The 27,752-nt window shown below is 47.6% G+C and overlaps 2 protein-coding genes across 11 annotated transcripts; one reads left to right on the top strand and one right to left on the bottom strand.

The window, feature by feature from the left end:
* Positions 1-577: 577 nt before the first annotated feature.
* SMIM11A (small integral membrane protein 11A) lies at positions 578-26,656 on the bottom strand. 10 transcript variants are annotated; one of them, XR_004442152.1, is made up of 8 exons: positions 26,508-26,656; positions 23,429-23,504; positions 22,566-22,676; positions 16,161-16,327; positions 3,233-3,350; positions 2,464-2,601; positions 1,687-1,759; positions 578-1,241 (listed from the first exon to the last, which is right to left on the bottom strand). XR_004442152.1 is itself a non-coding variant. In XM_033232397.1 (6 exons), the coding sequence occupies exons 3-4, from the start codon at positions 22,575-22,577 to the stop codon at positions 16,163-16,165; spliced, it is 177 nt and encodes a 58-aa protein (XP_033088288.1). In that variant the 5' UTR covers positions 22,578-22,676; positions 23,429-23,504; positions 26,508-26,656; the 3' UTR covers positions 12,837-12,994; positions 15,106-15,144; positions 16,161-16,162. The 10 variants fall into 10 exon arrangements, 6 of the variants coding, with proteins under 6 accessions (XP_033088285.1, XP_033088286.1, XP_033088289.1 ...); XR_004442153.1 differs by lacking the exons at positions 1,687-1,759; positions 2,464-2,601; positions 3,233-3,350 and adding an exon at positions 3,417-3,619; XR_004442154.1 differs by lacking the exons at positions 2,464-2,601; positions 3,233-3,350.
* FAM243A (family with sequence similarity 243 member A) lies at positions 2,158-3,231 on the top strand. The gene has a single exon (XM_033232391.1). The coding sequence runs from the start codon at positions 2,258-2,260 to the stop codon at positions 3,011-3,013; it is 756 nt and encodes a 251-aa protein (XP_033088282.1). The 5' UTR covers positions 2,158-2,257; the 3' UTR covers positions 3,014-3,231.
* Positions 26,657-27,752: the final 1,096 nt, after the last annotated feature.

Raw genomic sequence — 27,752 nt, 5'->3', positions numbered from 1 at the left:
TCATGTCCATTTCTCAGCTACCACTTGATACTAATTTTTTTTTTTTTTTTTTTTGAAATGGAATTTTGCTCTGTCACCCAGGCTGGAGTGCAGTGGCACGTTCTCAGCTCACTGCAACCTCCACCTCCTGGGTTCAAGCGATTCTTCTGCTTCAGCCTCCCAAGTAGCTGGGACTACAGGCGTGAGCTGTGGTGGCCTCCTAAACTGCTGTCATTACAGGTGTCAGTCACCACGTCCGCCTAATTTGTTTGCATTTTTAGTAGAGAAGGGGTTTCACCACGTTGGCCAGGCTTGTCTCAAATTCCTGGCCTCAAATGGTTCTCCTGCCTCAACCTCCCTTTCAAAGTCTATTATTTTACATTCTGTCCCCATGTGTACACATTTATTAGCTCCCACTTAAAAGTGAGAACATGTGGTATCTGACTTTCTGTTTCTGAATTATTTCACTTAGAATAATGGCATCCGGTTCTGTCCATGTTGCTGCAAGAGACGTGATTTCATTCTTTTTTATAGCTGAGTAATATTTTTTAATGTAAAAATGTTGACATTTTCCAAAGTGAAAACTATAAAACAAGGCACATTTGGAGAAGTCTAGAGTGTTTGCTTTAGTCATGTTGTTTATGCGTTAAAATATCAGCACATTGCATACATATGCATATTTACACACATATCTAAAAGATAACATATTATATATACTTTTCCACACTTCTGAACAAGTGTCTCATCTCCATAACTAAAAATTAGATGAGAGAGGCAAAGAACTCTTGTCTTAGAATTGACTTCATTGCACTATATAGCATTTCACACTGCGGTTCCAGGCCACAGAGTCCCTTGGGGTAGGGGGAGACAAAGGGTGTGGTTGACAGGGGGATCAATTCCACCACAGCAGCCATACTTCTGCTCCACATAGTTGGCATCCAAATTTGATCTGAAAAACAGTTTCCACTACTAAAAGAAAAATCCTAAGAGAAAATGACCACAAGCCAATTACCCACCCAAACCTGCTGATCCTGGCCTCCAGGAGAGGCTGTTTGGAGACCACATATTTCTTATTAACTTTACCATGATGAGATTATCTTACTGTCTGGGGTTGTCCAAACTTGAGCTCCAAGAAAACCCCTGTGGGGGGGGGGGGGAATCCTCCTCCATTCAACAGTAGAGCAAAGGACCTGACCAATCATTTTGTCCACATCTTCATTTGAGGGAATCCTTCATGCCCATTTTATGAAACGTCTTTAGCTCTGATTAAAGAGGCAAGAAAATACAAAGGAAATTGAAGAGACTGTTAGAGATTGAAGCAAACTGTCATTTTGCCTGAGTATATAAAATTAAAAGTGCTTTCAAGATGAGGTATTGAATTAGCTCAATAACTGCAAGCTCCTGGTGGGCGCGGTGGCTCACGCCTGTAATCCCAGCACTTTGGGAGGCCAAGGCGGGCAGATCATGAGGTCAGGAGATCGAGACCATCTGGGCTAACATGGTAAAACCCCATCTCTACTAAAAATACAAATAATTAGCCAGGCGTGGTGGTGGGTGCCTGTAATCCCAGCTACTTGGGAGGCTGAGGCAGGAGAATCACTTGAACTTGGGAGGTGGAGGTTGCAGTGAACTGAGATCACGCCACTACATTCCAGCCTGGGCAACAGAGAGAGATTCCCTCTCAGAAAAAAAAAATAATAATAATACCTGCAAGCTCCAGTGGAAGCTAGGTGTGCAGACTGACTTTATTTTGCTATTTGCCATACCTTCCTTCTGCCACCTGGAAAAAATCACTCTTAGTTGTGCAAATGGAAAGGCAGTTGGCACAAATTCTATGCATACACAGACACACAACACGTAAGTCCAGGACTCCCTAGGTGTGTCATGACCATATCCCTGGTGCCTGGCACAATGCCTGGTGTACAGCAGGTAGGCAGTACATATTTTTGAAATGGATAAATGAATGTAAACATTTCTCCCCATCTTAAGCCAAATGGGTAGGCTCATCACTATTAAAAGATTGCTAACCTCTGTCTCAGACCTATTGCAGAAGTGGTGTCAAAGTAGCATTTTTTATGGGTAGCATCTGCAATTTCCATATTTTATGGGTCAGAAGGGAGTTGTTCTGAGTATTTATTCCATGATGCTGTGAAACCTGAAGTGTATCTGTAGGACTGGCACCACTGTAAGAAAGCCCTTTATGAGGTCATCATCCCCCACTTGCCATCTCTCCCCAGATGCAGACATGCAAGCTTTTAAAAACACTTGAGAAGCCACCATGCCTCACTTTGCAAGCCCTCTTTTAAGAAACATCATTATCAGAAGTCAATTTGATGGCATCAAGAGGAAGCAATGCCTCCAGTATCTGAAAACACTGAGAACACTGCAGTATGATGGATTTAAGACTGTATATTTTGGGGAAACCAGTATCTCAGAAAGTCTAGTAACTGGGGAAGATATTAGTGATGGATATTTCATACAAACCCCAACTTGGTGTATTGTGCACGCTGCGGGTAGTCAAGGATGGGTGCCTTGGAAATATCGGATGTTCCTAAGAGATGAGCTGTGTATCAAACAAGAAGACAGCCTCTTCTCTGAGTTCTGTGATGTGGTGAGGAAGGCCTATGGAAAGTGTGTCATCGTGGTCAAAGAGAGAAGACAGCAGGAAGAGCAGAGGCCAAAGGAAGACAGAGAGGCTGAGGGCCAGTTCTATATCCCTACAGTCATTAACTTAGCAAGCATTGCGTGTTGCCCAGAGGTGGCCAAGTCCTATGGCCATGAACTACTCTCTCTGCCTTCCCCTTGTAATTATCTGAACCCTTTAGACTCAGCCTGGTCTTCTCTGAAATGGTTTATCATCAATAACAGAAAAGAGTTTTGTTTGCAGTCCATTGACAGTGTCTATTCTTACGAATGTATACTTTTCAGCAGTTTAATTAGCAAAGGAATTGAAAGGATAAACCCAAGCAAGTGGAGAACATTAACTAGCAAAGTACGGAGATGGGAAAACTACTATCTTGGGAAATTTTCCTAAGGGCGATTCCTCCAACAAGCAGTGAGGCTGCTACAAGTCTGGTCTTTACCGTCAACTCTGTTGAGATGGATTCCATACCACTGCAGCCAAAGATACTTCAACAGCGACCCCACAGGGGTGCTGCGAGAACTGACTTGTTCCTGAGGATGTTGGCAAGCACTTTGAGTTTACTAGAAGTTTCACTAAAATGTATTGGTAAGATGGGGTCTCGACTCTTATCTTGTGAAGGCTGCTTTGAAGGCTTTGTCAAGGGGAGGATGAGTCTAACCCAGCCCAAAGGAGGATGGCGGTAAGCAGGGGTGAGCAGGCTGAAAGGTTGTGTGGTCAAAATTTAGGTCTGAGAAAATAAGAGAACCAGAGTGCAGTCATCCCACAAAAAGCCCAAATTAAATAGCGTGCCAACCAGTTTCCATCCACCAAAGTCATCCACAGGCATCCAGCTGGCCATGTGTGAGGTATCGTCCAGATGGTCACCAAGCAAGACTCCCTCCTGCCGATTATCGTTCCTTCCTTGTCAGCAAAGTGGTGGAGGATGAGTGAGAGGCATCCGCGGAGGGGAAACTCCATCCGGACACTCCAAGTGGAGTAGGTGGTCCCAATTAGGACCTGGAAAGTTATGACAGTGGTGGGTTCAAGTGGGCTATGGTGGGCAAAGGGGTGGCATGCATGGGGGTCTGCAGAGACCACTTATTCAGCCAATCTCCCCACCAACTCCAGGAAGCCCAGCAGGTCATTAGACTATGCGGTGGAGTTTCATCTCGAAACCCTGTAGCTGAGCCACTTGCAGCTGGGACGTGGAACACCCCCCTATGTAGGTTTGGGGCTGCTGCCGATGTCTGTTGTAAGAATTTGTGGTTGTCTTTTTCACTTTTATAGAAAAAGGCCTGACCCCTATTAAACATACCATAAAATTCACTCTTGGTTACGTATATTCAGACAGTAATTTTAGAGGTAATCATTCTGAGGTGTGTAAAAAGAATAATTTATGGCTGGGCACCATGGCTCACACTTGTAATCCCAGCACTTTGGGAGGCCGAGGCAGGAGGACTGCTTGAGGTCACAAGTTCAAGACCAGCCAGGGCAACATAGCAAGATCTCATCTCTACAAAAATACTTAAAAATAGCTGGGCTGAGTGGCATGCATCTATAGTCCTAGCTACTTGGGAGGCTGAGGGACGAGGATCACTTGAGCCAGAAGTTGGAGACTACAGTGACCTATGTTTGTCCACTGCACTCCAGCCTGGGTGACAAAGTGAAACTCTGTCTCTAAGAGAAAAGAAAAAAAAAAACCTTGTAAACTTATATGGGATGTTGATAGCGGTGGTGGGTGGTGGGGCACCCACTCAATTCATTCAATTCTGCATGAATCTAAAAAATGGCTGTAAAAAATAAGGTCTTTGAAAAAAATTTTATGAACATTTCTGGACTGGGCACAGTGGCTTATGCCTGTAATCCTAGCAATTTGGGAACCCAAGGTGAAAGGATTACTTGAGCTCAGAAGTTTGAGGCCAGCAACACGGCGAAATCTCATCTCCACAAAAAATACCAAAATTTGCTGGGCATGGTGGTGCATACCTATGGTCCCAGCTGCTCGGGAGACTGAGGTAGGAGAATCACTTGAGCCCTGGGAGGCGGAGGTTGCACTGAGCAGAGATCGTGCCACTGCACTCCAACCTGGGTAACAAGTCAGACCCTGTCTCAAAAAGAAAAGGAAAGCGCGAGAGAGAGAGAGAAAGAAAGAATTTCTACCCAGAATTTCCTGACAGCCAAGTGCAGAAGGCATCCCATCCTTTGCTTGCCTTCTTTCCCGCCTGAACCTCCCTGTATTATTCAGAAAGACTTTGTCAGATGAAGGCAAATGTTCAGTGTTTTTCAGCAACTAAGTGGTGGACTTCCGCAGCATTTTGTCATGGTTACAAAGGGAATCCTGGTAACATTTTTCCTGGAGATTAATCACACCTCAAACAGCTGACCACTTAGAACTATAAAGTTTCCACTGTTGCAGGCCTCACTTGACAGTCAACAGTGCTATATTAATTTGTCGTAGCTGTTGAAACAAATTACCACAGGCTTGGTGACTTAAAACAACAGAAATTAAACCAGGTATAGTGGCTGTGGTTGCAGCTGCTCAGGAGGCTGAGGCAGGAGGATCGCTTGCACCTAGAAGTTTGAGGCTACAGTGAGCTCTGATCGCACCACTGCACTCCAGCCTGGGTGATAGAGTGAGACCCTGTCTCAGAAAGAAAGAGGGAGAAGGGAGAAAGGAGGGGGGCGAAGGAGGAGGGGGAGGGGAGAGAGAGAGAGAAAGAAGAAAGAGAGAAGAAGGAAAGAAGGGAGGGGAGGGGAGAGGAGGAGAGGGAAGGCAGGGGAGGGGAATGGAGGGGAAGGGAGGGGGAGGAGAGGGGGGAGAGGAGGAGGGGGAGGGGAGCGGGAGGGGAGGGGGGAGAGGAGGGAAGGGAAGGAAAGAAGGGAGGGGAGGGGAGAGGAGGGGAGTGAGGGGAGGGGAGGGGAAGGGAAGGGAGGAGAGGGGGAGGGAGGGGAGGGGAAGGGAAGGGAGGAGAGGGGGAGGGAGGGGAGGGGAAGGGAAGGGAGGGAGGGGAAGGGAAGGGAGGGGAGGGAAGTGGGCCAGGCATGATGGCTGGGTGTTAGCCAGGATGGTCTCGATCTCCTGACCTCATGATCTGCCCGCCTCGGCCTCCCAAAGTGCTGGGATTACAGCCGTGAGCCACCGCGCCTGGCATGAAACTCCATCTTTACTAAAAATACAAAAATTCGCTGGGTGGGGTGGTGGGCGCCTGTAATCCCAGCTACTTGGGAGAGTGAGGAAGGAGAATCACTTGAACTCGGGAGGCAGAGGTTGCAGTGAACCAAGATCACACCACCACATTCCCGCCCAGGCAACAAAGCAAGACTCCATCTCAAAAGAAAAAAAAAAAAAAATAGAAAGAAAATAAAACGGATAGGACAGGACAGACAAGACAGCCAAAGGCAAGCTGTCGGCAGGGCAGCACTCTCTCCAGAGGCTCCAGGGAGGACCTGTTTCTTGCCTCTCCAGCTTTTGGTGGCTACTGGCATTCCTGGGCTTGTAGCCACACCACTTTCTCATCCTGTGTCAAATCCCCCTCTGCCTCCCTCTTACAAGGACACCTGAGATTGCATTTAGGGCCCACCTGAGTAATCTAAAACCATCTTCACATCTCAAAATCCTTGACTTGGTTACATATGCAGACCTTTTTCCATATAAAGAGCAACATTCATAGGTTCCAGGGAACAGAACCTTGATATCTTTGGTGGCCACTATTCAGCAAGCCACAGGTGCTAAAGGAAGTCTTGCTCTGTCAATAGAAATATTGCATTTCTCATTGGCAATTAACCTGGTGAAACAGCTGATATTGTGTAGTATATCTGTGAGGTCTTTTTCCCTCAGGATTTCATGTACGTTTTAGGATTTAAGTTCCTTGAGAACAAACCATGGTACTCAAACTTCCCTGGTCACTTCAATGTGCTCTCACTGTGCAGGCCCTGAGTTTTGTGTGTGGGTGGCCTGAGTTTTGGGAGATGAGTGGGTTTTGCCCTACATCCCATTTATTCCACACCTCCCAGGGTTCTGGAATAATAGGCACCAACAGCTACACGTGCTGGGTGTGGTGACTCACTCCTGTAATCCCAGCACTTTGGGAGGCCGAGGTGGGCGGATCATTTGAGGTAAGGGGTTTCAGACCAGCCTGACCAACATGGTGAAACTCCATCTCTACTAAAATACAAAAATAGCCAAGTGTGATGGCGGGCACCTGTAATCTCAGCTACTCGAGGGGCTGAGGCAGGAGAATCGCTTGAACCCTGGAGGTGGACGTTGCAGTGAGCCAAGATCGTGCCACTGCACTCCAGCCTGGGCGACAGAGCAAGACTTCCTCTCAAAAAAAAAAAAAAATGTGGAAAACTGAGGCACAGAGAGAATCAACCCAGAATTCTCACTTAGAGCCATTATTCATGCTGCCTCGCCACTCACACACAACTATTAGAATTTAATTTAATTCTCTTAATCCTGCCAGTTGTTTTACATATAAGGAAACTAGGCGCTGGCAAGGCACCAGGGCTGTGAGATTCTGAAGCCTGTGCTCCTCACCACCGTGCTTAGCTCAGTTATTGAAGCTGAGTTTTTCCTTTTTCACCCTCACCATTTCTACATTGCAAGGCTCACCTCTGACCTCAGATGAGACACCAGTCGCCAAAATGGCCAACTCCCCCTGGACACCAGAAAATTTTATTTCAATGTAATATTAAAGAGGAGACAGAATATCTTTTAAATACACATTATTTTGCAGCGATAAAAAAAGGAATGTGTTTAAGTTAACAGCTAAAGATAAACCAACAGGAGCTATTTTTGTTTGAAAACTAAAGCAATTTAATAAAACAGATTTAGAGTTCTATTCCTTTGAGGTCTTGTAAAACTATTAGAAAAGAGGAAAGAAGGATCAAAAGGACTATGCTTTAATGTGCAATTTGGTTACATAAGATTGTATTCATAATTAAGAAATGTTGCTTTATACTAAACCTGAAAACTTCCCATAGAAAGTAACAGAAAATTCACCGGGCTTTTGGAATTGGATGGACCTAGTTGGAATCTTGAGTTTCTAGCTTCGTAGCTGTATGTTCTGGATAAGTTGCTTTACTTCCTTGAGGCTCAGTCAACTCCTTAATAAAATACAGTGGGACTTTAAAAATCACATAACCTGGCCGGGTGGTAATCCCAACACTTTAGGAGGCCAAGGTGGGCGGATCACTTGAGGTTGGGAGTGTGAGACCAGCCTGACCAACATGGCAAAAACCCATCTCTACTAAAAATACAAAAATTAGCCTGGCATGGTGGCACATGCCTGTAATCCCAGCTACTCAGGAGGCTGAGGCAGAAGAATTACTTGAACCCGGGAGGCAGAGGTTGCAGTGAGCCGAGATCGTGCCACTGCACTCCAGCCTGGATGACAGAGCAAGACTCTGTCTCAAAAAACAAACAAACAAACAAGCAAACAAACAAACAAACAAAACACAATATCACATAACCTGCGCCAAGCCACTGCATCGTGTCTGGCACCCACTGAGTGAGTGGTCCATGCTAAGGTCAAAGCAAACATGTCGATACTTTGATCAGAGGAAATTTTGTTCTCTGGCATTTCCTTTAAGATTATCTGCAATATCTGCAATTGGTTAGGGAATTAATAATAAGAAGAGGTTTCTTCTGGTGGGGGTGGGACAGGACGGCTGGTGAGGACAGCCCACAGTCTCTTTGGGAGCAACCGTATTTAGAGCACTGTATTTAGTCAAGAGCGGGTGACCACACGCAGCAACGCCGGGCTGAGCCACGTATCTCTAGAAATGTCCACTAGGGGAGAGCTCCTGATGTTGGTGGCGCTATTCTCCTTCTGAGTGGTTGGCTGATGGAACATCCCATCCTCTCTGACCTTTCCCACCACTAACACCCACAGCCCCTCTCCCTCCCACGGACCAAGGTGGCTTCCAAGGTGGAGGTACATTAGGAAACAGGGCTGTCCCTGGAAGGAGCCAACAGGTAAATTAGCAAATGGGGTTTGCTGGCCATTGGCTCAATCCAGTTGGGTTGGATGGAGCCCCTGCCTGGTCAACTGGTGGCTGAGTTGCCCACCCAGGCAGTATACACCCTTCCCTTTGTGATTGTCCTGCCACACGCAAACCATCTTTACATGCTTGACCTCATTCAGTTCAGATGAACACTGTACAGTAGGGAGGACAGTGATCATTGAGCTCATTTTACAAAGGCCAGGCTGGGGCCTAACCTGTACTTAACCACGTACATCACAGTAGTAACAAGAGGGTCGGGACCAGAATCCAAGTCTTCCTATCAGGAAGCCCTTGAGCCCATTTCTATCTGGCTCCATGTTTCAGCTAAAACAGATGAATTATGAATAAATCACAGAGATGCCAACGAAATAGAAGCTACACCACCAAAAATAAGACGTACCAAGGTATCCGTTCAGGGGTGAAATAATGGATCCATAGTCATTGAGAGCCCAGGATCCTATCTTTTTACTCCATTTTCCTAGACTTGGTTCAGGTCTCAAAGACACCTCTTAGTGCAAAGTGGCTGTGGAACAAGCCATTGCATTAGTATTCCAGCAGCCAAAAAGGAGAAAGGGAAGAAGAAGGGCCCATCCTGTCCCTTTTAAGGATCCTTCCAGCAATGCTGGCCTCTGTCACCATCGTGTCACTGACGCTGAAGTCTTGAAGATTTTATGTCCCAGACTTCGAAGTACAAAAACTCTCGCTAGTCCCCTCTTTACTTGGCTCAGACTCGACAGCACAGCTGTGAAAAGTCCAGTCTCAGTGAGACCATGAGGGCTGGTGCCTGTCTATGCCTCCCACCAGCTGGGTGACCTTAGGCAGGGCCTCTCTGCCTCAGTTTCCTTATCTGCAAAAAGGGGATAATGATACCATTACCCTCCGTGGAGGCTGCTGTGAGATCTTGGGGAGTAAGGGCTGAAGGCTTTGCTGCCACACACGCTCTCTCCTGCCCCTCCTCCTGCCTACCCCCATGGCTCCTTCCCAAGCTGGGCTCCTGCTGCCTCTCCCTCTACCCATCTTTTTACAGCGTAGGTCTCAAAAGGAGGGTCAAGAATTGCCTGGGGATGTTCGTATCACAAATTCCTGGTCCTTCTCCCATAGGTTCTGATGCAATGGACCTGGAATCCAGCCCAGGAGTCTGCATTTTATTTTTTGTTTTTAGTTTTTTTGTTTTGACACAGAGTCTCACTCTTTTACCCAGGTTGGGGTGCAGTGGTGCGATCTCGGCTCACTGCAACCTCCACCTCCCAGGTTCAAGCAATTCTCCTGCCTCAGCCTCCCAAGTAGCTGGGATTACAGGCACGCACCACCACGCCCAGCTAATTTTTTTTTTTTTTTTTTTAGTAGAGACAAGGTTTTACCATGTTGGCCAGGCTGGTCTCAAACTCCTGACCTCAGGTGATCCTCCTGCCTTGGCCTCCCAAAGTGCTGGAATTACAGGCATGAGCCACCGCACCAGGCCAGGGTCTGCATTTTAAACGGCCTCTGCTGCTTGCTCATGTTTGAGAATCCATCCTCCTTTCTCTCCTAGACTCTCCCCGGTCCATCCTCTGGCTTCACTGACACAGATGAGACCTGCACGGGGGAGCTCCCTCATGGTGTGATGGTGCGTGTGTTTCCGGCAGTGGCGCAGGAGCTCTCCAATGTCAGGCCTGGGTACCCGCCATCTCTGCCTGTGGGGCCCGGCACAGAGCAGGGCACTAAGCAAACCTCCAGGAACATTTGTGTACTCAGCTTAGGGTGAGGGAGAGAACTCTAAAGATCCAGGCATCTGGAAGGCTTCGGGAATGAGACATGGACAGCTATGTTTCCCTATAGACAGAATAGGAGGAAAGCTTGGGCAGAGGCAACCTTTTGAAAGAATCCCAGACGCTTTGAATTATTTGGTTTCTGAGATTCCTCATGTACGTCTGGGTTATGTATGTACTTGTTAAACAGACTGTGAAACGGCTGAACCTCTTCTTCATGCCTGAGGTCATCACGAGGAGCATAATATCACAGGCGGCATCCCATGTGGGACGCTGTGGCTGCTGCAGTGTCTGGCACACGAAGAGCACACGGTGAGTTCTCAAGTCTGCTTCTCAGACCGTCCCTCTTGCTCAAAGGTATTTCTGCTGCTGACAGTCTTTCTTCCTTCCTGTTTCTAGTATGTTGTAAGCGTGAAAACCAAACAAATGTGTTTGGAATGTGTGAATGTGTGTAATATGATCAAGCAGGATGTGCATGAGGGACTCTGGGGCTCTCCGTGGGTGGAGAATGCGGATGTCGGCTTCTGGCCTTGCAACACATCTCAGGTCCTTTGTGTTTGTTCTCGGTCATGGTCCAGAGGGTTGCGGGATCGCTGTGGTCCAGATGGGGTCCTGCTAGTGGGCTTTACCAGTCTCTACAACCAGCGGTGCATGCATCCGGCCAATAATTTAACATCAAACTACACATCTATCGACTTCATGTACCTAAGAAGTGGAATGATAGCAAGAACTCCACCTTGAAAACCCCTAACCTCTGAGCCTTCAGAGACCAATTTGAATAATAACTCCATCTCCTGCGTGGCCTGCCTTACTTCAGTTAAACTCCTTCTTTATTGAAAAAAAACAATAAAAAAAACTCAGAACATAAAAAAACGAACAAAATCCCTTCAATTAGTGATTACTCATCTCCCCCTAGTGGTCGAAGAGTGTATAGGAAAAGTAACAAAGCAAAAACAAAACTCCCAAAATGCTCTTCACAAAAAACCTACACCCAGCCTGGGCAGTGCAGCGTGACCCTTGTCTCAACTAAAAATAAAAAAATTAGCAGGGCCTAGTCCCAGCTCCTCGGGAGGCTGAGGTGGGAAGATAGCTTGAGCTCAGGAGTTCGAGGCTGCAGTCAGCTATGATTGTACCACTGCACTCCAACCTGGGGGACATAGCAAGACCCCATCTCCAAAAAAAACAAAAACAAACAACAGAAAAGCCGTGGGCACCGCTGGCATGATCAGTGGTTTAGTCCAGTCCTTACATCATCTTCTACCTAATTTTCCAAGATGGCCAGATCTTCCACAAATTCCAAAGTGTAGCTTTAAGTCCCAAAGCCTACAAAAGCACTTGTGTTTAGCACATGAGTGTCTACTGGTCAGCAGATCCCCCGCCTTGGACTTCTGAGGCACACAGGTGGGCTCCCACGACTCCCCCCGGGGCCAGCTCACCTGGACGCACACAGCCTCCCTCCACCCTAACAATGAAAACACTCTGAATCACTCTCACACGGGTCTGGCACCTGTAGGAGGAAAAGAGGAGAAAGGAGGGTACGGAGGGCAGCCTATGAGGGGCCTGGGGTCGGGGGTAGCTGGCCGAGGCACCCAGGGCTGGGGACCCCACCTCCACAGCAGATGTTTCTGCACCACCTGTCCTCTGTGGAAGCCTCTCACCTGGGAATCCCCAGCTTGAGATGGTGGGGGAGGTGTGGGTTTACAAACCACCCCCCTTTACAACATGGGTGGCGGGTGCTGTGTAAGAGAAAGAGAAAGAGATATACAATTTGACTTATTCCAAAGGCCACGACACCTTTTTTTTTACAAAGGCATTCTATTTTAGTAAACAAAATACTGGTTCTTTTATTTATTTTTCTAATTTTAATTTTTTTTTTTTGGAGACGGAGTCTTGCTCTGTTGCCCAGGCTGGAGTGCAGAGGTGCGATCTAGGCTCACTGCAACCTCCACCTCCTGGGTTCAAGCAGAGAATTCCTGCCTCAGCCTCCTGAGTAGCTGGGATTACAGACGTGCACCACTACACCCAGCTAAGTTTTGTATTTTTAGTAGAGATGGGGTTTTACCATGTTGGCCAGGCTGGTCTCAGACTCCCGACCTCAGGCGATCCACTTGCCTTGGCCTCCCTAAGTGCTGGGGTTTCAGGTAAGAGCCAGCGTACCCGGCCAGGACTGGTTCTTTTAAAAACATGGACAAATTCACACTATTGTAAGTGCAAGGTCTAGGTTGGAAGTTTATCCTCTGACAATTTATTCAATAATTAAGTATTTACGGCCGGGCGCGGTGGCTCAAGCCTGTAATCCCAGCACTTTGGGAGGCCGAGACAGGCGGATCACGAGGTCAGGAGATCGAGACCATCCTGGCTAACACGGTGAAACCCCGTCTCTACTAAAAATACAAAAAAACAACTAGCCGGGAGAGGTGGCGGCGCCTGTAGTCCCAGCTACTTGGGAGGCTGAGGCAGGAGAATGGCGTGAACCCGGGAGGCGGAGCTTGCAGTGAGCTGAGATCCGGCCACTGCACTCCCAGCCTGGGTGACAGAGCGAGACTCCGTCTCAAAAAAAAAAAATAATAATAATTAAGTATTTCTTCTCTTTCTTCTCAGCTGGAATCCACTCAAGCTGACATTTACATGGCAGAATCTAGAAGGGAAAACCAAAGGGATGAGTAGGAAATGTTTGATAAGAGTATACCTGAGGTTTACTGCTCAGCATAAAGACCTCTGCTTAGCCATTTAAACTTAACAAGCGGACACCACTCAAGTCGATCCCTCAAGTCTATTTATTAACGAATGTATTTTTAGCATCACAGTTTCCCTTCCATCTGAAACACCCCACCCCCCTTTTATTTTTTACTTTTTTTTTTAAAACAGAGTCTCTGTCGCCCAGGCTGGAGTGCAGTGGCACAATCTCGGCTCACTGCAACCCCTGCTTCCCAGGTTCAAGTGATTCTCATGCCTCAGCCTCCTGAGTAACTGGGATTACCAGTGCGTGCCAGCACGCCCAGCTAATTTTTGTATTTTTAGTAGAGACAGGGTTCCACCATGTTGGCCAGACTGATCTCGAACTCCTGACCTCAAGTGATCCACCCGCCTCAGCCTCCCAAAGTGCTGGGATTACAGGCGTGAGCTACCACACTCGACCTGAAAACCCTTTTAGTTTGAAGGAAGTCTCTAGTCTTTAAGAAGCTGCCAGCCTACAGAGGAAGACCAACTCCCTGAGTCGCTTCTAAGCCATCCAGCCCTGACTTAACTGCAGGTCTCTGGTGACGTTTGTGGGTGGGGCAACGCCTTTATGATCTTCCATCTCATCTTTTCTTTTTTGATCAGTTTAGCGCACAAAGTGGGGATTGTCAGGAATATAAATTCAATCAGCAACATTTTAATCTAAACTGCCTTCCCTCACCCTTTTTAATTTCTCTCCTCCCCATCGTAATGCCTATTCCTAAATTTCAGTCAATAAAACACTTTTTTAAAAAAAAAAGTAAGTAACTTCTTCTATCTAGCAAAAGCCTGCAGTTCACTGCGGACCAGCAAGTGAGCAGATGCCAGAAGGGGTGAGTCACAGAGCACGAAGCGTCCCTACGAGCTCACTTGCCTGTATTCGGGAAGGTAGTGCAGCGTGGGCTTGGCTGTGCTGATTGAATGCATTTGACCTGGGATCGATTTCTGATTCTGTTCTTCACTATGTAGAGTGAGCCATTCTTTCCACCTGAACATGCCTCACAGAGTCATCAGGGCTGAATAACACGGTTGTGCATGAAATGCTTAGCAAAGTCCCCAGCACAGAATAACCACTCAGTGGGTGTTGTTTCTCATCAGTAGGCCTTTAGCCTCAACAAGCCTGACGGCACTGCAAGGGTATTCCTACTGACAGAAGCATGGAATCTCAGAGTGGGCTGGGCTTGGGAGGCCACCTAGCCCAGTGGTTCCTACCTGTTGCTGAGAAGACAACCTAAGGATTATCTAATGGGTTTTCAAAAGAGCAGAGGCTGGGCACAGTGGCTCACACCTGTAACCTCAGCACTTCAGGAGGCTGTGGTTAAAGTATCGCTGGAGCCCAGGAGTACAAGACCAGCCTGGGCAACACAGCAAGACCTCTTCTCTACTAAAAATTGTTTTAAAAAACCTCGCTGGTGTGGTGGCATGCTCCTGTAGTCCTGGCTACTCCGGAGGCTGAGGTGGGAGGACTGCCTGAGCCCAGGAGGATGAGGCTGCAGTGAGCCGAGATTGTGCCACTGCACCTCTCTAGCCTAGCTGACAGAGTAGGATCCCATATCTTAAAAACAACAACAAAAAACCCAGACACCCAAACCTAACCAGAGCCATTATGGAACCTCTCTGGGCTGAAGCCTGGGAATCTTCATTTAAACAAACACCTGGGCAATTCTGATCATTAGCCAGGTTTGGGAACCACTGACCTAGAACCCCACCATCACCACATTTGAATCCTTTTTTTTTTTAGACAGGGTCTCACTCTGTCACTCAGGCTGGAGTGCAGTGGTGTGATCATGGTTCACTGCAGCCTTGAACTCCTGGGCTCAAGCCATCCTTCACCTCAGTCTCCCGAGTAGCTGAGACTACAGGCATGCGCCATCACACCCAATAAGCGTGAGGCTAGCTTTCTTTTTTTTAAGTTTTTGTAGAGACAGGGTCTCACTATGTTGCCCAGGCTGGTCTTGAACTCATTGGCTCAAATGATCCTCCCACCTCTGCCTCCCAAAGCACTGGGATTACAGGCATGAGTCACCATACCTTGCTGAATCCTCTGCTTTTTAAAGTACAGCACTCAACCTGCAAGTTGAAGAAACGGCATCAACACACTGGAATCAAGGTAATTGTGAATTGTCACGTGTGAAATCTGTAACAGGGGCTTAACAGTAACTTTCTGGTGCTTGGATGTATTATAACTCCCCAAGCATGTTCTAAGCCCGCCAGTGTGTACTGTGATAGGCACTGGGTGACAATGATGACTGCACCCTCAAGCCTGGTGAGGAGGTCCTTGGGAAGAATCTAATAAGCAAGGCCAAAGGCCATGGTGGCAGAGGAATGGCCTGCAGGGGGATGGGGAGTGGAGAGAAGTGGCAAATGAGGTCTGGGTTAAGACCAGACTGAGAAGGGATTTATTTGTCACACCATGGAGTCAGACTTTATCTCAAAGATAACAGGGTTTCTTAATCTTGGAATTTCAAATGACCTTTAAGATATGGGATCCTACTCTGTCACCTAGGCTAGAGTGGGGCAGTGGCACAATCTCGGCTCACTGCGGCCTCAGCCTCCTGGGCTCAATCAATCCTCCCACCCCAGCCTCTCGAGTAACTAGGACTACAAAAGCATGCCACCATATTGGCTAGATTTTTACAACAATTTTTAGTAGAGAAGGGGTCTTGCTGTGTTTCCCAGGCTGGTCTTGTACTCCTGGACTCCTCACTTCTGCAAACTTCTCCCCACACACAAATGCAGATGGTTTTAGCATGTGTGCTTCTCTGGGAAGAAGGTCCACAGCTGTCATTAAGTCCTCAATTTTTAACCCAATACCTGTCAAGAACCACTGCCACTGCAGGTTTCGAGAAGGATGAACTCATCCTCCGTGCGCCTTGGCTCAGCAGCACTCAGATCCCAGGACCAGGATCCACACACCTGGCCCTTTATGGAGCAGTTCTAACTTAGAGAACAGGTGAGGCCACATGCCCCTATGCAGCCCTTCAGACCCGAAGGACAGGGAAGTCTCAGACCTCTCTCGTTCATTGGTCGGTCACCCCAACCCCCTGGCCAGCTCCCACTTGCAAGGCCGGGTACTGTGGACTGACCTTCAGTTATCTTTTTTCTCTGATTGCTTCTTCCTTTCAGCCTCCAGTTTTTGTTGTTTTGCTTCCAACCTTTTTCTTTGGTATATTTTCACTCCAGCAAATGCCAGGCAGAGAATTAATGTTTTTGCTGCCAAGATATACAGCAGCAGGGGCACGTGCTCAAGAACCTTCAAGAAGAAAGAAGCCATGTTAACTAAATGTTTCATCACTGACATGGGAGGTTTCTTTTATGTTCCTTCAGTCAACAAATATTTACTTAGCACCTATTCTGCAACAGGCACGAGGACAGGGGGCTGGGGCTACATGGGAGACCAGGCAGAAAAGGTTTCTATCCACATAGGACCAACAGTCAAGTTACAGCTCTGCTCTTTGCTGCTTGCTTGTGACTGGCTTCATGGAGGGGATCACCAGTCATCTACAGGCATGATAACTCTGGTCTCTCACAGCTCAGCCGTGTAACCTGCTGATCACCCAGGCCCTTGCTTCTGAGGCAGCAGCCAGATCGTGAAAGGAGCTGGAGCCCGGAGGCCTGGGTCACAGCTCTACTTTGCCACCGACTGACTGTGTGACCTGGGTCAGGCAATGAGCTCCTTTCTTTCTTGCTTTCTGAGCTCCTGCCCCTTCATCTGCAAAGTAAGAGTGAATCAGACCTTGCTTCTGGAAACTGCAGCTTTAGTACTCTGGGATTTTCTTTTGCTTCTAGAGACTCATTAGCAATGGCAATTGACGGTAAAATAAAACACAACAGAAGTCAAAACATTAAAACATAGCTACTTCCTAACTGCTCTTGCAACCCCATTCACTAAAATAAAATCTAGGGAAAAACTATGGATTTGAATTACTCACTCTTTGCACTAGTAGGTCTTTTTTGTGAAATTCTATATATTGCAATAGTACCTCAAAGCAAATATTAGTTCCATACACATGGTTAGTATGACCTGAATGGTAATTATGTACTTTTTGTGTGATTAAAAATTCCCTCCCAAATAGTGAAAAGGTATGCTTTGGTTGAGCAATCATTATTTTAGAGGACCAGGTAGGATTTTATCCCAATGAAATCCTTATTTCTGCCAATCACTTATTATATGAAATACCAATGAGATTCCACTACGGGGGATACATGTGCACCTCCCTCTTAGAGTCTAACCGAAGTTGATCTGAACCTAGTTAGTGTGTACAACATGCTCACAGAACCAGGGGGCTGGAAAGAACTTCCAAGGGGCCCTAATCGACCTGCTGTTTATATGAGCAAGGAAAGGAGAGCTCCTGGAGGTTGAGCGGTTGAGGCGTCCCACAGCTCCCTCGTGAGGAGCCAGTTGGAAGGACATTCTAACCCCGGGGCCAGTCTCCCACTGAAGCCTGATTTTCAATAAACTGCAATTCATGAAATCACAATGTATGTAGATAAATGTTCCTGATTGTATCGAAACTCTTTATGACTCAGAACTAGATGTGGATTTCACACTTAGAAGCTGTAGCATCGGCTGCTGTAGACTGGGAACTCACGGCGTGCAAACTGCCTGACGCGGCTCTTTCCCTTCTGCCCTTAGCCACCTCCACAAGCAGATGGCTCGCCCTGACTGTGGGGGAGCTGAGAAAATGCAGAGGCAGGGAGGCCAGCAGTCAGCGAGGCAGGGCCCGACCCAGCTCCAAATGCTCCAAAGCCCAACTCTGTAGCATCACACTGTCCTGTACTGTGTATGAGTCATTCCTCACACCCATCCACTTCACATTTACAACATGCAAATACACTCTGGCTCGGCTACTGAATTTTCCAGAGGCAACTGGACTCGCTACCTCTGAAATCATTTAACTGGTTATGTATGGATATTTGCAGAAGGGATATAGCATGATATGATAGAAATACAATGAAAATCATGGGAGGAGGCAGGGATGCAAATACTTAAATCGTTTTAATTTTACTGAAACAGTAAGAACACAAGAACACTCAGTAATTAGCTAATAGTTTTCAACCATGAAATTGTTTTAACAGTAAAGAATAAGCACAACACATGCACTTCAGAAAGATCACTCTGGCATCAGTATAAAAGACTGAAAATGTTCCGAAAGTGAAACTTTTCAACCTTTTACTCTGGTAAATACGAGTAGCTTTAAACATTGACTTCGTTTCCAGGCTCTTCTTCCCTCAGACCTAGGCTAATCCCATCCCTCCAGTAAACCCTGAAATCCTGTTTCCTTGAAGGTTTGCATTTTCGAGGTGAAGGTTTGGTGCCATGCCTACAAACCAGCTATGAAAAGAATGTTGTTGTATAAACTTCTTTTTGTTTACTGGGATTTTCCAGGCTACCTGACGCACTGACTCACACTGGGAAAAGCTACTCTCTTCCAGCTTTCTCAGTCTCTCTGAATAAACCAATGGGGCCCTATTATTATTATTATTTTTCTCAAGACGGAGTCTTGCTCTGTCACCCAGGCTTGAGTACAATGGCACCATCTCGGCTCACTGTAACCTCCACCTCCTGGGTTCAAGCAATTCTCCTGCCTCAGCCTCCCGAGTAGCTGGGATTACAGGCACGTGCCACCACGCCCGGCTAATTTTTTGTATATTTAGTAGAGACAGGGTTTCACCATGTTGGTCAGGCTGCTCTCCAACTCCCGACCTCATGATCCGCCCACCTTGGCCTCCCAAAGTGCTGGGATTACAGGTGTGAGCCACGGCGCCTGGCTGGGGCCCTATTATTAATATAATGAAGACCACATTACTGCCCATAGCTATCTACAACCCAAATAGGAAACTTAGCTTTAGCAATTGCAGGAGTGTACTCTCTCATCCAGAGGTTAGAAAACGCGTGGAAATGGAAACACATCAGCCAATGGACGCCGGTGGGAGGCTTCAGTGTTCACTTTGTTTTACAGGCAGTGGAGAGGCACGGCAAGAGGCAGAAGCGTGGACTGAGAAGGATGCAGCACAAGGGCAGCAGGGGTCAAGAACATTCATAGGGTAAAGCAAAGGGCTCCAGAGCCCCCTTCCTGCCCACTCTTAGCCACTGACCTTCAGTGGTATGAAACCCCTTCCTCCAATTTCCTTTTAACATATCCCTTACATCTCTTGAAACATACAGATCTTCGGGGAGGAAAATGAATGCTGCCAGGGTAGACTGGATCTACATGAATTTTTTTTTTTTGAGACTCCAACCAGGCTGGAGTACCGTGGCATGATCACAGCTTCTCACAGCCTTGACCTCCCAGGTTCAAGCCATCCTCCCACCTCAGCATCCCAAGTAGATGGGACTACAGGTACATGACACCATGCCCAGCTAATTTTTTCTGATTCTTTGAAGAGATGGGGTCCCACAATGTTGCCCAGGCTGGTGTTGAACTCCTGGGCTCATGTGATCTTCCCACCTCAGCCTCCCAAAGTGCTAGGATTACAGGGGTGAGCCACTGTGCCTGGCCTAGATCTACATTCACTTTTAAAAACAAAACCCTAATACCTGTGAAATGGGAATAACTAAGTTTTTTTTTTTTTTTTTGAGACAGAGTCTCGCTCTATCACCCAGGCTGGAGTGCAGTGGTGCGATCTTGGCTCACTGCAAGCTCCGCTTCTCAGGTTTACGCCATTCTCCTGCCTCAGCCTCCTGAGTAGCTGGGACTACAGGCGCCCGCCACCACGTCTGGCTAATTTTTTGTATTTTTTAGTAGAGATGGGGTTTCACCGTGTTAGCCAGGATGGTCTCGATCTCCTGACCTTGTGATCCGCCCGCCTCGGCCAGGAATAACTAAGTTTTTAAATAATGGGGCCACACTTGTTGTTAATGCACAGGTAGCATTGTAGACTGTCACTGCCGGCCATGGCCCACTGAGCCAGAGGGGGAAGGCCACCAGACGCACCGGGGGCTACCAAACCTTCCACCTTCCACAGCTCTCTGCAATCAGGGCCATGTCTTTCTTTTTCTTTTGTGACAGGATCTCACTCTGTTGCCCAGGCTGGAGTGCAGGGGCATGATCTCGGCTCACTGCAACCTCCACTTCCCAGGCTCAAGCAATTATCCAGCCTCAGCTTCCCTAGTAGCTGGGACTACAGGTACGCACCTCCACGCCCAGCTAACCTTTGTATTTTTTTGTAGAGACAGGGTTTCGCCACGTTGTCCAGGCTGGTCTCGAACTCCTGAGCTCAAAGTGATCTGGCCTGCCTCGGCCTCCCAAAGTGCTGGGATTACAGGCATGAGCCACCGTGCCCAGCCTGGGGCCATTCCTTTCTAACACTACACAAGATGGGGCTGTGTTTAAACACGAAGCTGCTCCCTGGAAGCCACCGTGCAGAAGCTGGGAAGGTTTGGGCAGATTTTGTTCCTGATGGCGGAAAAAACTGTCACAAGCAAGACTGGCCCGAGTGGTCACGTGGGTTGGTGTCACTCCACAATTAAAGAGGAAAATTCCCCACGCATTGCGTTTGACCAGTGTGCACCAGCACCGCCTGGGACTTGTGAGAAGTGCAAATTCTCAGGCCCCAGCCAGATCTACCCAATCAGAAACTCTGGAGTCGGGCTCGAAATCCTTGCCTTAACTAGTGCTTGGGGGTGAGAAACGCCGCCTTGAGGCATTAGGTTTAATGCTTTGAACCTTAGCCCTTAGTACCAGTTACTGCCTCTCTCCTCTACTGACTTAGCCACTGCAGTGGGCGAATGACCTCCCTAAACCTCGGCCCACACTGCTTTCTGCTTCTTCCCCTCTCCATCCTCTCACTGCCTCTTCTTTCCTTCCCAGCCTTTCCACTGTGAGCTCTGATCCTCAAGGCATTCTAAACAAACTCTCCTATATCTTCCAACTCTTCACAGAACACTCACTCTGCATCTTTAACTTACACCAGTTCCTGGGCCCTCGGCCTTCCTGCAGGGCCTGCCAAGCCCCTCGCCCCACAGAGCTGGGGAAGATGGGAAAGCTACCTTCCTGGCTCCTGGATCCTGCTTCCAGACCTTTCCAGTTTCTCCTTGCAATAGAAAACCACTGGATGTTTTGAAGAAAATGCTTATAATAATTGAAAAAACACGTATAATAAGATCCTATGTATGAAAACACGCCACACATATATACAGAAAAAGTGAATATACCGAGATTGTTAATAGTAGCCATTTCTAGATGGTGAGACGATGTACAACTTTTGCTTGATTTTAGACTTTGCAAAGTGACTACGATAAACATTATTTTAGTGGCCGCTCTCTTAAACAACCTCCACCTCACCTTATTGACTTCTGGGACTTACAATGACCTTCTCCTTTCTCTCGGTGAAACCTGATTGCTGACCTCCTCCCTGGCTGCCCTTGAACTTCTGCTCCCACCAGTTGAATCTGATGTTTCACATGGGTCAGGTGTGTTTACTCGCCAAGCAGTTTATTTAAGTTGTCTTGATGCTATGTTCCATAACTTATTTAAACATCACACTTGTGAAACAGGACTGTGTAAAGCAAGAGTTTTTACAAAAACTAAGTTGAATGCTTTGAAAGACTCAAGTTTGAGTTGGAAAAAAAAATGCTGTTGGCAAGACAACTATAAAAGGTTGGGGAAGAGTGGGAAGCGCTGGAAAGGTCTTGTGTGCGCATTGCTCATAAGGTCTTCATCCACTGTCTTAGTCAACGCAGGCTCCTACAGCAAAGGACCACAGACTGGGTGGCTTAGTGAAGAGGTACTTGTCACCGTTCGGAAGGCTGAAGGCCTGAGGATCGGGGTGCAGTACGGGGGGTTCTAGCAGGGCCCTCTTCCAGACTGCCCACGGTTGGCTTCTTGTTGTACCCCCAACATGGCAGAAAGAGGGTAAGAGAGTGCTCTGGAGCCCTTTTAATACAGTCACTCTTCCAAACATTAGGGCTCCAGCCTCATCACCTAATTACCTCTTACAAGCTCCAACTCCAAATATCATCACACTGGGCACTATGGTTGCAACACATGTACTTGGAGAAACACAAATATTCAGTCCACTGCATCTACTTTAAAGGAACCAACATGGCCCGAGTGCGGTGGCTCACTCCTGTTATCCCAACACTCTGGGAGGCTCAGGCAGGAGGACGGCTTGAGTCCAGGAGTTCAAGAACAGCCTGGGCAACATAGTGGAGCCCTATCTCTACAAAAAAAAAAAAAAAAAAATGTATAAAAAAAGAAAGCACAATGCCAAATTGCAGGTAAAGCTTTAAAGGTATAGTTTTTACAACAAAAGTGAGGAAGATTTGAAGTTAGTGTATGCACACTCAAAGAAAAGGCCTGGCCTTCTTCCAGAAGTCCAGTGAGTAAATGTACATTTATGTTTTAACTTAAAATGAAACATAAATATTATGCTTTCACCTACTTTTTCTTTTTAATCAGTCTACTTGTATAGAACTGTTATTCTGAATTTTCACAATCAGAAGGAAGAAAAAACCCCAAGCCATAAATATTTAAAACTATACTCACCTTCCAGTTCATGGTAGACTGTGAATTCACTCCTGATCAACACAAACCCCCAACAGACAAGTACATGAGAGGCAGCTGGAAGGTCAAGTCCAGGGAGCCGGAAGGTCTGATCTGGGCAGGAAGAAACAGGACAATTTGGAGTTCCTAGGGCAGACCACCTTAGAAAGATGTCTCTTTGATGGAGAGAGGGCATGTGAACAGAAAGCAAACTCTGCAGAGAGGTGGGCTGTGTCCTTGACAAGGCGATTGAGAGACTGGTGGGAAGTGGATGGGCTGGGCAAGGGCCCAGACAGGCCTGGCCCTTGCTGAGCAGAAAGCTCTCCTCAGCAGCTCTCTGTAGCCCCCAGCAGCACAGCACCTCTCCTGAGGGAACATGGGCTCCCATTCCATTCATCTGTGGACCTAAGAGCCCAAGTCTAAAATCCGTCCCTCCACCTGTCTCCAGACCGAAACACAAGCTCGTTTGGGAGTGAGTGTCTTTGTCAAGTCCTCTGAGTGCTAATTAAGTTCAATTTGGTTTTTCAAAGATGATCTGGGAGCAAGGGAATAAGGGATAGGGCAGAAAAACTGTCGGATGCAATTCAGGTGCAGAATTCTCTCTAAAGCTTGAGGGAGACCTAGTAGAAGATGGGGAAGGAAGTGATATCAGATAGGATGGTGAATTGTGAATTCCAGAGTTGCAGAATTGTTCTTTAGATTCTGATTTTTTAAATGACAGTACTTTGGTTCAGAGGGTTAATGACTTAGCCCAGGTCATATGCCACACCGTGGCATATGGAAGTAAGAAGGCAGGGCCGGCAGCCCAAGCCTTGGGATTCGCTCCAAGGCCTTGTAGGTCACTACTCTTAGAATATGACACGTACCCCAAGAAGACTTGAGCTCTGGATGAAGAACCTACATCCTCTGGTAAGTGGCTTCCCGCTGGGGCTTCAGTCCCATCTGTAAGTGAAGAAAGGTGTCAAGCAGATCGTGTTCAGTGCCCCTACGTTTTCTGAAATTCAGTGCTTCATAGCACAATAATCATAGCTTAACGTTTTTGTGTCAGACACAAAAAAGTGGCTAAAGTGTTTAGACGAGTTAAGGCATTTAGCCCTCACAACTACCCCATGAAACAGCTTACTGCCTCCACTTTAGAGAGGAGGACATAAAATTTAAGTAACACATCGAGGGTCTCACAGGTGGGCCTGGGATTCGAACCCATCCAGTCTGGCTCCAGGGCTTTAACCTTGGCACTATCCTGACACAGGCAGAGAGCTTTGCATTCAAAAGTCAGGGAAACACTTCTCTTGAAATGTACTTACCGTCATAATTAAGAAAAGTGGCTGAAAATGTCAGAGGCCTTTAGAGTGGGGATAAGATGAACTTCAGGCAAGATGTTTTTTAAAAAACTTTCAATTACAAAGATCTCCCATCTATTCAAGATTATAATATCTTGAAAACAAGCTAGCGGTTGGCACAAGGTAGCCAAGTTTTCCCCATGACCTCTTCAAAGTCAGATAAGGTAGCGATAGGAATTTAAATCGTAGCTCTGTTTAACTGTAATGATGGTGGCTGAACGTGCTCATTACCTTCATGTGTAAATGGCCCACTTGTCTTTAAAGAGCAGCAGATTCTGACCTGCCCTAAAGAAATATGCTCCTAACATGCTATAACCTGTTGCTACAATTTTCACTTTGAGTATCTCTAATAATCTTAGTGAATAACTATGTTGTATATTAAAATGTTAAAGGTCTTATAAATTTTATTTTTATAATTTCTGCTTTAATTGAGTTGTATACAGATATAGTAGATGAGTCTGGCTGTTCCCTGAAAATTTTCTGAGACAAAACTGCATACCCAGTGAATTGATGTACGTAGAATATTGATTCCCAAAGTCAAGAACGAGAAATAGGTCCAATGATCTTACAGGAGGAAATGAATGAAAAAACATCCAGCAGTCTGGCCCTCTGGAAAACACGTGCTATGTTCACTAGCAGTGTGACCTTGGACAAGTCACTTGGCCTCTCTCAGCCTCAACTTGCCCATCTGTAAATTCTCTTGCAGATTAGACTGTAAACACTAAGCACCATGGCCAACACACAGAAAGCACTGAATGTCAGCCATTCTTGTTATGTTAAATCTCTCTCCTTCCATGACCGGACACGCCAAGCTGAAGGATATAGGCTAGCGACATCCAGGGCAAAATGCAGTCATTCCAAGACAGCAGGGCAGGGAATAAAGATCAGTAGCCTGAGGACCAGGAGAACCGGAGATCTGAGCTCTAATCTTGGTGGCACCCATGGCATGGCATATGACCTGGGGTAAGTCATTAACCCTCTGAACCAAAGTGCTGTCATTTAACAAATCAGAATCTAAAGAACAATTCTGCAACTCTGGAATTCACAATTCACCATCCTCTCTGATATCACAGAACCTGACTGCCAAAATATACTGGCGGCTGCCTCAGCTTCATACCTGGAGTGATAAAATTCAAGCGCTTTAGGAAAGAAACATATTTAGAATCAATCTACAATAGCAGGAGAAGGGCTGTAGTGAGGTGGGAGTCAAGAGGGTGAACCACCCTGATCTGCCCTGCTCATTCCCACCCGCTCCCTCTGAATTACTTTTCCCCACCTCCCTTCAATTACATGCCCAAGCCAGCCATTTTCATTGAGCCTTTGGCAAATGAAAAGAAAAAGCTAGAAGTATCAGTAAGCTATTTGCTCTGCTGCCATATGTACACCTGATGCAATATTAGAAAAGAGGCAGCTGGTATCTGAGGACTGAACTGCAAAAGCCAACAAGGTGGGGACGTTTTTGAAGGGAATAAAATCTACGAAGTGCGGGAAATTTTTAACTTTCCCTGGAACTATCCACGATCTTAGCTTAAAACACAAAAGTAACAAGTGGCTTAGATACAACTCCAAATATTTCTATTTCCTTCACTGCAAAAATACCCTGTCTTCCTTTGTCAGGTTTCTCTTAGAAACAAAAAAGCTATTCGCTTATTTTGATTAGACCAACTAAAGCAATATGGATATGTATCGTCCACAATCTATTAATACTGTTTCTTCTTGGCACACCTAACAAATTCAAGGATCAGTCTACTGCTTGCTGTCTCCTTCCAGTCACTAATCACGCTGCGCCCTTTGTCTGAACTTTCTGAAGCTGTTGTTATTCCCAGTCTCTACCCTATTCACCCAGCCCTTCACCCAATCATCAGGAGGGGTAGGTCCAGGGAGGGGGCTGCCAGGGGAACCTTGGGCATGACCTGGCCCTCTACACGGGGACCTTGACCTTCAAGAAGCCAGCCCTGCCCGATCTCAGCTGCCCAGACTCCACAACTCAACATTTCAGGAATCCGCCAAGAAGTGATGACAGGTGTCTGCGTCTCTCCCTGCTGGAAGCCCAGGCCCCAGAGGGCAACGTCGGTGCCTGTGCTCGATGTGCAACACTGGACGAGTCGCTGAACCTCTCTGGGCCTCAGCTCCTCCTGGGTAACCCGGGGGCCAGTTCAGGGTCCTCTCCCCACCCCCTTCCCCCAACACTCAGGGAGCAACACTTGCCCTCCCCACCCACCCCCCCATCCCCCAAAGCGGAGGATGAGGGCCAGGGGCTGTCATCGCTTCCCCCACCATTCCAGAGGATTGCTCGTCCCCCTAAACTCTCCGGAGACCAACACCGTAGGCTTGAACCAATCATGGGCCCCGCCCGGGCCACGTGCCAGCCGGAACACGCTGCTCAGCGGGTTGACGGCGCCCGACGGCCAGGTCCAGCTGGGGCGCCCCGCGGTGGGGCCTGGCGGCCTTCACCTTCCAGATCCCCGCCCCGGCGCGACCGGGCGCCCGCCGACTTTTGTCTAGGAGGGAAAACTCGAGCGCAGGGCCGGCCGCGAGATTGCAGCATCCCAAAGAGCTTTTGGAGTTTGGGTCGCACCCTCCTACCCCGACGTCACACACTTACTGATCCCGGTGGCGGAGCCTCCCGCGCCAGGCCGCAAGCAAACCACGACTTCCACGGTCCTGCCGGGGAAAACTACACGTCCCGAAATGCACCACTCCGTACGCAGGCGCAGTGGGCCAGTGCCGCCGACCTGTGTGCACTACTCCGTGCGCAGGCGCAGTGGGCCCGGGCAGCGGTCCTGGGGCGCGCCGCTACGTGCGCAGGCGCAGTGAGCCCAAGCGGGCAGCCTTGGCGAGCAGCACTGGATCCTGTGGCTGGAGGCTGAAGTCCACGCACGACCTGGTGGGGAGGCGCTGGGGTGTGGGTCGGGTGCCTTTGTCAAAGCCTGACGGTGTGTTCTCGCTCTGAGCTCACCTGAGCTGGAGGGTGGGTTGTCGCGGGACCCCTCCGCCTTCCGCTTTCTCGCATTACCTGGGTTTCTCCTCGCTGCTGTCTGCAGCCGAGGACACGTGGGTGCCCTTAAGAGGTTTCCAGACGCAGTGTTCGTCTTCTCTGACAAAGTGCATGCATTTTCCTTTGGGGTAACGGTATGGTGCCCAGGTACTAGGTTCCCAGATTTCTTCAGTCGACATGCTTAGTAAACGCGTGCAGAGTTTGAGCCCACTCAGTGCTAGCGCCATGGGAGGGCACAAACTGGGCACCCAATACAAGGAACGAGAGGAATGTGCAGGGAGTTACCACCATGTGCTCTGCTCCCCTTCTAAGGATGAGGAAACTGAGGCCAGGGGGGAGTAAGGTGGCTGGCAATAGAAAACGCGCGACTGGCAGTGGCAGAATTGAGATTCAAACCCCGGCAGTGTAACTCCAAATCCCATCAGGACTCTTTTTGTGGTTATGTTAGAATGGTAGAGGGTGTGGAGGGAAGAACAAACTGAGGGGTGGAGGGATTGGTTCTGTTAAGGGAAGTGTTCCTGGAGAACGTTACAAAAATAGCTTTGTTCTAAGCACTTAGTGGCTATTGCCTAAGTCTCATAACAAGGCTGTAAGGGAGGTGCTATAATGATAACCATTTCACAAATGAGGAAATGGAGACACAAAGAGATTAAAGTAATTTTTCCGTGGTTTTAAAGGCCGCAAGTACCAGAGCTGGGACTTGACCCTGGGTAATCTGGGTCTAGATTCTGTCAAATCAGCCACTATCCTGGGCTCCTTTTAAAATAACATCTGAACTATGCTTTACGAAATAAGTGATATTCCGGTCATATGGAGCCAGTAGAACAGGCAGAAGGAACTCTAAAAGCAAGT

Source organism: Trachypithecus francoisi, unplaced genomic scaffold (assembly GCF_009764315.1).
Source record: "Trachypithecus francoisi isolate TF-2019V2 unplaced genomic scaffold, Tfra_2.0 Lachesis_group14, whole genome shotgun sequence".
NCBI classification, from domain to species: Eukaryota; Metazoa; Chordata; class Mammalia; order Primates; family Cercopithecidae; genus Trachypithecus; species Trachypithecus francoisi.
This window is presented reverse-complemented; position numbering and strand designations above follow the sequence as displayed.